Genomic DNA, 13,814 nt, shown 5'->3' with positions numbered 1-13,814 from the left:
ACACAGGACTGTATGTCTAAAGCAGTTTTTTCATACAAAGTAGTGGTCTGTAAGAGGGTTAGGAAATTGTAGTTACTTGTAGGAGATGTTAAAATATATACTGCTTTACTAGCCCCCGACTATATAATACTGCACTGATTTAGAAACAGAAGGCAAGTCATAGCCTGCAGTGAGGGAAAGAAAATGGAAGCACTTAGCCATTGAGGTGGGGTCCACACCTGACTGTAGCTGGAGTCTCCAGCCAAGCCAGAGGTCAGTGTGGAAAGCCCCTGGGGCTCGTCCATCGTTACTGTAGAGAGGCTTGGAAGAGCTGTTTAGTGTGCGCCCTCTCCAGGGTGGGTGACTGCCACATCACAGGCACTTAACGTAACACACAGAAGGTTTCAGTGTGGATGGGCACAGCACGCCCAGTGAGGTGATGCAAAGCAAGTGGGTGACAAAGGAGTGCTTTGAGCGGCCTGTCCTTGGTGACCAACAACACATTTCATTGCCTGGTCATGCCTTGGACTATGGTGCTGGCCTCTGGTGGCACCTGGCTTGAGTCGTAGACAGCAGTTTCTGGCACAGTGGCACACAGGGATCCTTGAATGTCTAGATAGTCCTGTTCTTCCAGAGCGGTGAAACAAACACACGCTTGCCAGTGACGCATGGAGAGAAAAGCATACTTTAAGAAGTGTTAGGGCTGGGCGCAGCGGCTCACACCTGTAATCCCAGCACTTTGGGAGTCCAAGGTGGGTGGATCACAAGGTCAGGAGTTCGAGACCAGCCTGGCCAAGATGATGAAACCCTATCCCTACTAAAAATACAAAAATTAGCCGGGCACAGTGGAAGGCAGCTGTAATTCCAGCTACTCGGAGGCTGAGGCAAGAGAATAGCTTGAACCCAGGAGGGAGAGGTTGCAGTGAGCTGAGATCACGCCGCTGCACTCTAGCCTGGGCGACACAACAAGACTCCATCTCAAAAAAAAAAAAAGTGTTGGGCTGGGTGCGGTGGCTCACACCTGTAATCCCAGCACTTCGGGTAGCCGAGGTGGGCAGATCACCTGAGGTCAGGAGTTTGAGACCAGCCTGGCTAACGTGGTGAAACCCTGTTTCTACTAAAAATACAAAAAATTAGCCAGGCATGGTGGTGCGCACCTGTAATCCCAGCTACTCGGGAGGCTGAGGTAGGAGAATCACTTGAACCCGGGAGGTAGAGGTTGCAGTGAACCGAGACTACGCCACTGCACTCCAGCTTGGGCAACAAGAGCGAAACTCCGTCTCGGAAAAAAAAAAAGAAGTGTTTTTGCTTCCTTTCACAGTGTGGTGTTTATGCTGATTATTGGGTATTTTCTGTTTATATTGGCCATAAGCTGATTAGGGGCCTGCTTACTTGATTGTTGTAGAAGAGAGCTTTGGTGGAGCAGGGGGCGGTAAGTGCAAAAGGATGGACGACGGCTGGCAAGCACTGGGGAAGAGATTATAGAATTGCATTTTCTCCTTTGGAAGCAGCAGTATCTTAGCTGGCTTTGGTTTGGTTTGGTATGTCTTGTTTTCCTGGGAAGACAAAGGAAGAAGAAAATGACAGCTTTGCAGGTAAAGAAACTGAGAAGCTTCTGTCCCTCTATACCAAGAGTAGGCTGAAGACTCATGTCCAGAAGGCTGACAAAAAGGTGCCTGGATGGGCCGGGCGCCGTGGCTCACGCCTGTAATCCGAGCACTTTGGGAGGCCAAGGCAGGCAGATCATGAGGTCAGGAGAGCAAGACCATGCTGGCTAATGCGGTGAAACCCCATCTCTACTAAAAATACAAAAAAATTAGCCGGGCGTGGTGGCAGGCGCCTGTGGTCCCAGCTACTCAGGAGGCTGAGGCAGGAGAATGGCGTGAACCTGGGAGGCGGAGCTTGCAGTGAGCCAAGATCATGCCACTGCCCTCCAGCCTGGGCAACAGAGCGAGACTCCATCTCAAAAAAAAAAAAAAGGTACCTGGATGAAGAGCCACTGAGCTTGATGCTCAGGAATCTGAGGTCAGAGCTCCACGCCAGAGAAGTGGGATATCACATTGGTCCCAGGAGCCAAGAGGACCAGGATAGGGAGATGTTAAAGTGGCCTAGACTGTGCCTTTATGGGCAGACGCCAGTTCCGTGGACAGACTGCATATCTGTTGTCGATGAAGCATTGTCTGTTAACACCATTTTCCATTAAAAAAGAAAAAAGATTCAGCATCTGCTTAGAAAATTAAAAAAACAAAAATCCCATCAAAGTCACGCTTCCCCCCATGCAGTCAGTCTTTCCTAAGTTAATTGCTCCCTCCACTAACCTACCACAATACGAGTCTGCATCTCACAAATTTAATGCTTCATTTTCTGTTAACTTTTTCTTCTTTATTGAGGTAAAATTCATATGTAACATAAAAGTAACCATTTGAAAGTGTACCATTTGGTGGCATGTAGTGCAGTCACAGCGTTGCACAGCCACCACCTCTACCTAGTTCCACAACATGTATCACCCTGAAAGGAAAAGCTTAATGCAGTCACTGTCTAGACCTCTTGCCCCAGCCCCTGGCAATCACAAATCTGCTTTCTGTCTCTCTTTTCCTATTTTTGGATTTACTTATTCACCTATCCTGGATATTTCATATAAATGGACTTATACAGTGTGTAACCTTTGATGTCTGGCTTATTTCACTTAGCATCATGTCTCAAGGTTCATTTGTGTTGTAGAATGTATCAGTATTTCATTCCTTTTCATGGCTGAATAATATTTCGTTGTATGGATATACCACCATCTGTTTATCCTCATCCATTGATAGACATTTGGGTTGTCGCCAACCTTTGGCTGTTGTAAACAGTGCTGCTGTGAACATTCGTGTACAAGTATTTAAACACCTGTTTTCAGTTATTTTGGGAATACACTTGGGAGTGGGATTATTGGGTCATGTGGTAATTCCATGTTTAACTTTTTGAGGGATGCCAGAGTGTCTTCTACAGCTGCTGCCCATTTGACATTCCCACTGGCAATGTATAAGGTTTAAGTTTCCATTCTTTCTCATTTTTTTTCTTTTGTTTGCTTTATATTCTTTCCATCATGAAGTTTAAATTAAACATGTTAATTTGTTTTTGTTTCTTAAATACTCATGCTAGTAGAAGTGACATGGTATTTCATTGTGGTTTTGATTTGTATTTCCCTAATTACAAATACCATTGGACACCTTTTCATGTGCTTGCTGGCCATTTTTATGTTTTCTTGGGAGCAATGTCTATTCATGTTCTTTGACAATTTTTTAATTGGGTTGTTTGTATTTTTGTTGTTGAGTTGGAAGAGTTCTTTTTTTTTTCTTTTTTTTTTTTTTTGAGATGGGGTCTACCTCTGTTGTCCAGTCTGGAGTGCATTGGTATGATCTCGGCTCACTGCAACCTCTACCTCCCAGATTCAAGCAATTCTCTTGCCTCAGCCTCCCAAGTAGCTGGGACTACAGGTGTGCACACACATGCCTGGCTAATTTTTTTTGTATTTTTAGTAGAGATGGGGTTTCACCATGTTAACCAGGATGGTCTCGATCTCCTGACCTCTTGATCCGCCTGCCTCGGCCTCCCAAAGTGCTGGGATTACAGGCGTGAGCCACCGCGCCCAACCAGAAGAGTTCTTTTGTATTCTGGATGCTAGGTGATATCATATCATTGGATATATGATTTGCAGATATTCTTGTGTTAGTCCATTGCATCACTATACAGAAATATCCAAGGCTGGGTACTTTATAAAGAAAAGAGGTTTAGGCTGGGCACAGTGGCTCACGCCTGTAATCCCAGCACTTTGGGAGGCCAAGGTGGGCAGATCACCTGAGGCCAGGAGTTCCAGACCAGCCTGGCCAACATGGCAAAACCCTGTCTCTACTAAAAATACAAAAAAAATTAGCCAGCCATGGTGGCGCACACCTGTAATCCCAGCTACTCAGGAGGCTGAGGCAGGAAAATCGCTTGAACCCAGGAGGCGGAGGCTTCAGCGAGCTGAGATCGTGCCACTGCACTCCAGCCTGGGTGATAAAGTGAGGCTCCGTCTCAGAAATTAAAATTAAAATGAACTGGGCACAGTGGCTTGCACCTGTAGTCGCAGCTACTTGGGTGGCTAAGGTGAGAGGATTGCTTGAGCCCAGGAGTTTGAGGCTGCAGTGAGCCATGATTGTACCCCTGCACTCCAGCCTGAGCGACAGAATGAAGCTCTGTCTCAAAATACATATATATATTTATAGTAAAACATATGTGGCCAAAACACTGGCCACTTGTTTCGCGATGGTGATACCAATACAAATATATATCATCACTAAGCTAGTGGCCAGTGTTTCTGCTATATGTGTTTTACTATGAATACAAACTACAACATACTTTGCTATTTGGCATGGCAGTCATTTTTGTGAATTAGACACTTGTGAGGCAGATGTTACTCTGCCCATTTTACACTCAAAGAGCCTGGGCTCAGGAGGGTTCACATTTGCCTGTGACCGCACAGCTGGTAGGTGGTAGGACCAGAATCCAAGTTCAGATTTGTCTGGGTCCATGGTGGGCGCCCGTCCTCCACTCCACATCTTCCCTTCCTGGGGACATAAATTGTGTCTGTTCCCGGTCCTGTTCATCAGTTCACCGGGGTGGTCTCATATGTGCTGTGCTGAACAAAATGAGCTTGAAGGAGGCTTAAAAGTGAACAAGAGAAAGCTCATCTAGAGTATGAACAATAGTGGATTGTTTTTACCATGCTTACCTTTGTGGAAGAGAGCTGAAATTTTCACCTCTTCTTACAGGCTAGCAGGGCACAGTGTCCCCCCAAGGACTGAAATAGACTAGCTTTCCTTCTCTTTTTAATGTTGAAGCTTTAAAAGAAATGCATGCCAGCTGTAAAAATTCAAAAAAAAAAAAAAAAACCCCATCTGCCTCAGGCCCGCAGCCCTCTCCAGAGGGAGTGACCTCGTGCAGTTTGGCACATATTATTCCAGTCCTTATCCATTTGTAAGCATGAAAAGTGCATACTTTTATGTGGCTATAAATGCATAAAGACTGGGATATATAAAATATATAAGTATATATAATTTTAGGGCTTCTTAAGGGGGGAAAAATCCACAAATGGATTATACTTTGGATATTTTCTGCAGCTCGCTTTTTTCCACCTCACATACCTTTACGTCTCACGTTGCCATTCCTCCTTTGCAGAGATCCTACAGTAAGGAGTTGTTTGAAGAAGTAATTTCAAAGATGCGGAAGGCAGGGATCAAATCCACAATAGCGATAGAAAAATTTAAGCTGCTCGCCGAGAAAGTGGAGGAGATAGTGGCCAAGAATGCACGCGCAGAAATTGACTACAGCGACGCTCCTGATGAGTTCAGAGGCAAGTGGACTCGTCGTTTTTATGCTGATTTCTTTGGAGTTAACTGGAAATCGATAACATTACAAGAGGACGTCCTGTGCTATTAATTTTTTAATGGTGCGCTAGAGCTGCTTTTTGAGGCAATCTGTCTTAAATTACATTTGCCTATTTTTAGCTCATATTGTAAATTGAGAGGAAGAAACATCGTTAGCCTGACTTAAAGCCAGAGAACAGCCCTGAAGATTCTAAGGCAGGGCTGCCTTTGCGAGGGGAGATTCACATTTTCAAAGAAGAATTCCCAGAAGTCCTAAGGCAAAGGATTCCAGCCTGCCGTCCTCCCCACGGAGCCTGTGGGGCCTGCTGCTGGGTCTGTCCCAGGCCCTTTCTTCTCTGTTCCCTCCCCCAGCAGTAGCTGACAAAGGAGTGCCTTCGCCTCTACAAAAGGCAATGTATATGCCTTTATTGAAGGCTGATTTCCTTCTAAACCTGGGGGCCTCTCAGGGGCCCTTTGATTGCTGTTCCTTTGGATAGATTTTTCACCAGTAGAAGGAGCTTTGTTTTCTTTTTCAGTCTTGGGCTCTCTTATTAGAGTTTGCTTTGCTTTGTCCCTGCAGACCCTCTGATGGACACCCTCATGACTGACCCCGTGCGGCTGCCCTCTGGCACCATCATGGACCGCTCCATTATCCTGCGGCACCTGCTCAACTCCCCCACGGACCCCTTCAACCGGCAGACGCTGACAGAGAGCATGCTGGAACCAGGTAGAGGAAGGCGCAGTTCAAGGCGCAGCGCTGGCATCAGTGCCAAGAGACAATGCCCAAGTCACATATCGGAGATGAAACAGAAGGGAAATTTATCAAATGCAGAAACTACCTAGTTTATGACACTCTAGCAAAGACCCAAAACACTCTTGGCCCTTTTTCCCTGTAGACGTCCAGTCCCTCCCTCTCGTCCCAGTCCTTCTGCAGTCTTCGGCTCAATGAGGGAATGAATGGCCTTTTCTTCCCATCTATACAGAGTGACAGGCATCCTCTCTCAGGAGGAGCCCTCCCATCTGGGGCATTAATCCTCCTTTTTTTCTTTTCTCAGTGCCAGAACTGAAAGAGCAGATTCAGGCATGGATGAGAGAGAAACAGAACAGCGATCACTAAACCGTTCCGCCGCCCACCCTCTGCTAGACACAGCCAAGGCCAACGAGGCAAGCAGAAGCAGCGGCTGCAGCAAAGCTGCCATTCACGTGTTGGAGGCCAAATGTGGCAAACCACCCAGGCCCACCCAGAGCGAGCAAACGCTGAGAGCTGGAAGGACACGGATGAGAAGAGGAGCCCGGTTCCTGTACATATATTTAAGTGACAAACACGCTCAAAAGCTTAAAGGACAGGTTTTATGGTTGCTTGTGTAATAAAGCACGTCCTTCGTATGTCACAGTTTGGGGCAACTGAAGTCTTTCAGTGATGGCTGATGGGTCTGGGCAGCATCCCTTCATGAATTTTTTTTAATCCAATATCCGTTGATTTGATTGTGATTAGAGAACCTTGGACATTTTGCTGCTAAAGAATCTTTTATCCCCCCTCCCCCTTCCTGACCCTACTTGCACTGCTGTGGATTTTTTAAGAGAAGCAAAAACAGAAGTAAACCCCTCTCCCCGGCCCACCAAACATATATTCTGTGAGATAACTGTGCCTGCCACCAAGTGTTCATCCTGGGATCGTATTTTTATATCATATTCACATATTTGTTTTTTTAATTGGTGTTAGATGACATGATTAATAAAAAAGGCAAGATATTTTCAGAATTTGAATTTCAGTTTTTTTTCTTTTGAAATGTCCCTTTAAGATTTTTTTATTCTAAACAAAATAAAGAAAATCTTGCTGCTCTGGTCCTTGTAATAAGCCTCTATTAGGCACCTGAGGAGCAACTGCAGCAAAATCTAGGGGTGTCAGTGTATCAGGACTTATGTGACTTACCGTATTTTGGGAAGATGAGGGTTGGGTTTTTTGTTTGTTTGTTTGTTTTTGTTTTTTTTTTAAATGCTATGTGACAGTTCGAAACCTTCACAGTTATCCTCTGGGGGTAAATCAATTCCTCAACCCTTGGGTGTGTGAGTTTGAGGCAGGGTCATTTGTATGATGTGTTTGGCCTTACCAAAGCAAAAGAGGGTGCAAGAATGTGGGAGTATGTCTGCCGGTTTCAACACACACAGACAAACACAGCCACACGCGCACACAAGTATCAGACTTTTTGTATTACCGCTCCCTACTTAACATACTTGAATTCTTGAATTTCCTTTGGGGTAAAAAAGGATTTGAAACCATAAAGTGTTCTGAAGAAATTAAGTCTATAAAAAACATACTTTCTTTTTTCTTTTCCTTTTTTCTCCTCCACAGACAATGTCCTCTGTTCAATTCCTAACGCAAACTACAATAAATGGTGATACACATTCAGAAGAAATCTTCTTTGAGTCTCTTCTTTTTTTGTGGAAAAAAAAAAAAAAGGGCAGGGTGGGTGGGTAAAGCAGAGCCAAATGACTGCGTGTGGTGAATGATCTTTCCTGGATCCAATTAGGAGCTGCTATTTTTAAAAGAAAACTTTCTTATTCATGTCAGTCTCGATGCGACATTTGGTTCTCATTTCACTGCTGATTTCAGGGGGTAAACTTTGTCATATTCAGTCTTCCTCCTTTCTCGAGTTTCTTCTGCCTTATCTCAAGTATCTTCCTAGATTCTTCCTCAGGCCACGCACGGTGGCTCACGTCTGTAATCCCAGCACTTTGGGAGGCTGAGACGGGTGGATCACCTGAGGTCAGGAGTTTGAGACCAGCCTGGCCAGCATGGTGAAACCCCATCTCTACTAAAAATACAAAAAATTAGCCAAGCATAGTGGCAGCGCCTGTAATCCCATCTACTCGGGAGGCTGAGACAGGAGAATTGCTTGAACCTGGGAGGTGGAGGTTGCCGTGAGCCGAGATTGTACCACTGCACTCCAGCCTGGGTGACAGAGGGAGATTCCATCTTAAAAAAAAAAAAAGATTCTTCCTCAAATCCAACTCATTTTATTAGCATTTTTCTTAGGCTCTCCAGTTTAGGCAACCATTTCTATCAGCTCATGTAATAACAGCAAATAGCAATAATAATAGCAGGCACTTAGCCAGCATCCCCTACATGCCAGGCACTTCGAGGCCTTGACATTTAGGGCTTCATCCTCTAGGAAGACAAGACTATTATTCTAGGGTTCTTTTTTTCCTTCTTATTTATTTTTTATTTATTTATTTTTTTGAGACTGAGTATCGCTTTGTTGCCCAGGCTAGAGTGCAGTGGTGCAATCTCAGCTCACCGCAAGGTCCGCCTCCCAGGTTCACGCCATTCTCCTGCCTCAGCCTCCTGAGTAGCTGGGACTACAGGCGCCCACCACCACGCCTGGCTAATTTTTTTTATTTTTAGTAGAGATAAGAGTTTCACCATGTTAGCCACGATGGTCTTCATCTGACCTGACCTCATGGTCCGCCCGCCTCGGCCTCCCAAAGTGCTAGGCTTACAGGTGTAAGCCACCGCCCCCAGCCTCTTCTTTTTTAAAAAATAGAGACAGGGTCTCACTATATTGCCCAGGCTGGTCTTGAACTCCAGGGCTCAGGCACTCCTCCTGCCTCAGCCTCACAAAGTGCTGGGATTACAGGCATGAGCCACCACTCCCGGCCTATCTCTGTTTTTTAAGAATAGATCAGTGTGTGGAATGTAGAGAGGGTAGGTGACTTGCACCTGGCTGCTTGGCTAAGAACCGGGTGTCTGGGCTCTAGAGCCCAGGCCTTCGGTCTCTATGTCTGCTTCTCTTGCGCATATTTGAACTAAACAACTTGGCCAGGTGTGGTGGCACATGCCGGCAATCCCAGCACTTTGAGAGGCCAAGGTGAAGAATCATTTGAACCAAGGAATTCAAGACCAGCCTGGGCAATATAGTGAGACCCTGTGTCTATTTTTAAAAATACATATATTAGGCTGGGTGCAGTGGCTCATACCTGTAATCCCAGCACTTTGGGAGGCCGAGGCGGGCAGATCATGAGGTCAGGAGATCGAGACCATCCTGGCTAACATGGTGAAACCGCGTCTCTACTAAAAATACAAAAACAAAAATTAGCCAGGCCTGGTGGCGGGCACCTGTAGTCCCAGCTACTTGGGAGGCTGAGGCAGAGAATGCTGTGAACCTGGGAGGCGGAGCTTGCAGTGAGCCGAGATTGCACCACTGCACTCCAGCCTGGGCAACAGAGCGAGACTCTACCTCAAAAAAGAAAAAAAGGCCGGGCGCGGTGGCTCAAGCCTGTAATCCCAGCACTTTGGGAGGCCGAGACAGGCGGATCACGAGGTCAGGAGATCAAAACCATCCTGGCTAACACGGTGAAACACCGTCTCTACTAAAAAATACAAAAAACTAGCTGGGCGAGGTGGCGGGCGCCTGTAGTCCCAGCTACTAGGGAGGCTGAGGCAGGAGAATGGTGTGAACCTGGGAGGCGGAGCTTGTAGTGAGCTGAGATCCAGCCACTGCACTCCAGCCTGGGCGACAAAGCTAGACTCTGTCTCAAAAAAAAAAAAAAAAGAAAAGAAAAGAAAAAAAAATATATATATATAGTATATATACACACACATATATAGGCCAGGCATGGTGGCTCACGCCTGTAATCCCAGCACTTTGGGAGGCTGAGGCGGGTGGATCACCTGAGGTCAGGAGTTCTAGACCAGCCTGGCCAACATGGTGAAACCCCATCTCAAGTAAAAATACAAAAATTAGCCAGGCGTGGTGGCAGGCGCCTGTAATCCCAGTTACTCGGGCGGCTGAGGCAGGAGAATCACTTGAACCCAAGAGGCGAAGCTTGCAGTAAGCCAAGATCACGCCACTGCACTCCAGCCTGCGGGACAAGAGCAAGACTTCGTCTCAAAGAAAAAAAAAGGCCGGGCGCGGTGGCTCAAGCCTGTAATCCCAGCACTTTGGGAGGCCGAGGCGGGCGGATCACAAGGTCAGGAGATCGAGACCACAGTGAAACCCCGTCTCTACTAAAAATACAAAAAATTAGCCGGGCGCGGTGGCGGGCACCTGTAGTCCCAGCTACTCAGGAGGCTGAGGCAGGAGAATGGCGGGAACCCGGGAGGCGGAGCTTGCAGTGAGCCGAGATCGCGCCACTGCACTCCAGTCTGGGCAACAGCGTGAGACTCCGTCTCAAAAAAAAAAAAAAAAAAAGAGGCCGGGCGCGGTGGCTCAAGCCTGTAATCCCAGCACTTTGGGAGGCCGAGACGGGCGGATCACGAGGTCAGGAGATCGAGACCATCCTGGCTAACACGGTGAAACCCCGTCTCTATTAAGAAATACAAAAAAAAACTAGCCGGGCGAGGTGGCGGGCGCCTGTAGTCCCAGCTACTCGGGAGGCTGAGGCCGGAGAATGGCGTGAACCCGGGAGGCGGAGCTTGCAGTGAGCTGAGATCCGGCCACTGCACTCCAGCCTGGGTGACAGAGCGAGACTCCGTCTCAAAAAAAATAAATAAATAAATAAATAAATAAAAAGAAAAAAAAAGAAAAAAAAATGTATGTGTGTGTATATATGTATATATATATGTATGTATAAAATAAATAAGGAAAAAGTTCATGGTAGTAAAAATTTTAGACAATATAAGCAAAAAGAAAAAAGAATCTGTATTCTCACCATGCAGATGATTCTGTTTAATTGGGTTTACTTTTTACTAAACTTACGTATCTAAGCTTAGTGCCTCTAGAATTAGGATACTGACTGGCATCTTGCCTAATTTTGTTTGTGTTATCTCACCAGTGTGTACTGCTTGTCTCCTCTCCATCCCAGATTCCAAACTTTTATTTTAATCCTCCAGTTGTCCCCATGAATGTAATAAAATACTCCTTTATACCGCCATATGCACTGTCATTTTGAATAATTCAGAGGTTTCAAGGACCTGCCAGATAGGACAGAGATACAGTCAGTCTCCTGCCTGTACTATCTCTAGGGGGAAGATGGGTTGGGTTTCCATTTTTAGAGTCTCAAGAGTTGCTGTTTTGTGTTTGTCTGCAGTCTGTTAATTGTGGATATTGAAATAAATCCCAAAATATATTAAAAGTAGGTCTTGGCTAAAAGGAAGATTGTCAAGTAAGAGAATCAGATTGGCAGAAGAGAAATGATCCTTGAGAGAAAGATGATTAAAATAACTTCTGCCTTGTGTTGTGACTCACTGTTGTGTAGGTTTTAAAAAGATGTTGATCGAGTATCTTTTGAAAAAAAAGCCGAGCGGCCGGGCGCGGTGGCTCAAGCCTGTAATCCCAGCACTTTGGGAGGCCGAGACGGGCAGATCACGAGGTCAGGAGATCGAGACCATCCTGGCTAACACGGTGAAACCCCGTCTCTACTAAAAAATACAAAAAACTAGCCGGGCGAGGTGGCGGGCGCCTGTAGTCCCAGCTACTCGGGAGGCTGAGGCAGGAGAATGGTCTAAACCCGGGAGGCGGAGCTTGCAGTGAGCTGAGATCCGGCCACTGCACCCCAGCCTGGGCGATAGAGCAAGACTCTGTCTCAAAAAAAAAAAAAAAAGAAAAGAAAAAAAAGCCGAGCATACCGTTCAGTTTTTGTAACCTCTGGATTTGGTACATCAAGTAGTGAATTTCAAAGCAATTTGGTTGGGGTGCTAAACTGACATGAATAGACCTCATCTGACTGGTACATTTTTTTTTTGTTTTTGGTTTTTGGTTTTTTTCAAATGGGGTCTCTCTCTGACACCCAGGCTGGAGTGCAGTGGCATGATTTTGGCTCATTGCAACCTCCACCTTCCAGGTTCAAGCGATTCTCCTGCCTTAGCCTCCCTAGTAGCTGGGACTACAGGCACACGCCACCATGTCCAGCTAATTTGTTTGTTTGGTTGGGTTTTTTTGTGGTTTTTTTTTTTTTTTTTTTTTTTTTTTTTTTGTAGAGATGGGATTTCGCCATGTTGGCCAGGCTGGTCTTGAACTCCTGACCTCAAGTGATCCACCTCGGCCTCCCAAAGTGCTGGGATTACAGGCCTGAGCCACCGCTCCAGGCCTCAAGGTGTGTTTTTGATTGAAGGAGACAGAGTAGCCTGTGAGCTTGATGCTAGTGTCAGATAGTGTTGGTGAAGAAAGTCATTCTGAGTTGCTGATGATCATTTGCATTTCTTTTTTTTTTTTTTTTTTAAAGACAGAGTCTTGTTCTGTCGCCCAGGCAGGGGTGCAGTGGCCGGATCTCAGCTCACTGCAAGCTCCGCCTCCCGGGTTTATGCCATTCTCCTGCCTCAGCCTCCCGAGTAGCTGGGACTACAGGCGCCTGCCACCTCGCCCAGCTAATTTTTTGTATTTTTTAGTAGAGACGGCGTTTCACCATGTTAGCCAGGATGGTCTCGATTTCCTGATCCGCCCGTCTCGGCCTCCCAAAGTGCTGGGATTACAGGCTTGAGCCACCGCGCCGGACCCAATCATTTGCATTTCATGAGCATATTCTATGTGCAAGCACTTTTACATGTATTAATTAATTTAACCCTCCACAACCATAATGTAGTGGAACTGGCACATGAATCTAGGCCATCTGGCCTTTCCAGCCTCATCTCTTCCCGTCTCCTGCTGTATGGCAGAGTTCCAGAATGCTACAAGTTCAGAATAGCTCAGAAGGCCCAAGGAGAAGGAGCATAGCGTTCTGGAAGGGACTTCGGCCTTCAGGTCAGCTCTAGACCTAACCCCCATTTTAAAGGATTAGATAATCCTTGAAAGCTGTGAGCTGTCAGTCTCACAGCTTTCATTCATTACTAGCCCCTCATGTCGACCCCAAATGTATATCTCAAACCCCCACTTGTCTCCCGTACTGCACGCAATGGGCATCTCAGATGACTAACAGGTCCTCGGACTTACATATCCCAACCTGAACTCCGTACACTTCACCCCATGCCCTCTCCTCTTAGTCTCCTCATCACCGTAAATGGCAACTCCATCCTTCCAAGTTGCTCAGGCCACAAACCTTCGTGTCATCCTTGACGCCGCTGTTGTGCTCTCCTCCTATGTCCAATCTGTCCGGAAATCTCTCTGCTCAGCTGGGCTCAGTGGCTCATGCCTGCAATCCCAGCACTGGGAGACCAGGGCGGGTGGATCACCTGACATCAGGAGTTCAAGACCAGCCTGGTCAACATGGTGAAACCCAGTCTCTACTAAAAATACAAAATTAGCCGAGCATGGTGTCACGTGCCTGTAGTGCCAGCTACTTGGGAGGCTGAGGCAGAATAGCTTGAATCCGGGAGGTAGAGGTGGCAGTGACCTGAGATCGTGTGCCATTGCACTCCAGCCTGAGCAAAACAGAGCAAAAATTCTGTCTCAAAAAAAAAAAAAAAAAAAAAAGAAAAGAAAAAAGAAAAGAAAAAGAAAAGGAAAGGAAGGGATTGGAAAAAACCCTAAAGCCAGGTGTGGCGGTGTGCGCCTGCAGTCCCAGCACTTCCAG

General features: G+C 46.4%; 1 protein-coding gene across 7 annotated transcripts in view; it reads left to right on the top strand.

Annotated features, from left to right (window-relative positions):
- UBE4B (ubiquitination factor E4B) overlaps positions 1-7,783 on the top strand; it is a 147,655-nt gene extending 139,872 nt beyond the window's left edge. For all 7 annotated transcript variants that reach the window (XM_074020888.1, XM_074020866.1, XM_074020878.1 and 4 more), the window contains 3 exons: positions 5,179-5,353; positions 5,947-6,093; positions 6,422-7,783. In XM_074020888.1, coding sequence (XP_073876989.1) covers positions 5,179-5,353; positions 5,947-6,093; positions 6,422-6,483 — 384 coding nt within the window. In that variant the 3' untranslated portion in view covers positions 6,484-7,783. The remainder of the gene's footprint in view (positions 1-5,178; positions 5,354-5,946; positions 6,094-6,421) is intronic.
- The last annotated feature ends 6,031 nt before the right edge of the window (positions 7,784-13,814 follow it).

This window comes from Macaca fascicularis, chromosome 1 (assembly GCF_037993035.2).
Source record: "Macaca fascicularis isolate 582-1 chromosome 1, T2T-MFA8v1.1".
NCBI classification, from domain to species: Eukaryota; Metazoa; Chordata; class Mammalia; order Primates; family Cercopithecidae; genus Macaca; species Macaca fascicularis.
Note: the sequence above shows the minus strand (reverse complement) of the source record. Positions and strands in the feature narration are given on the sequence as shown.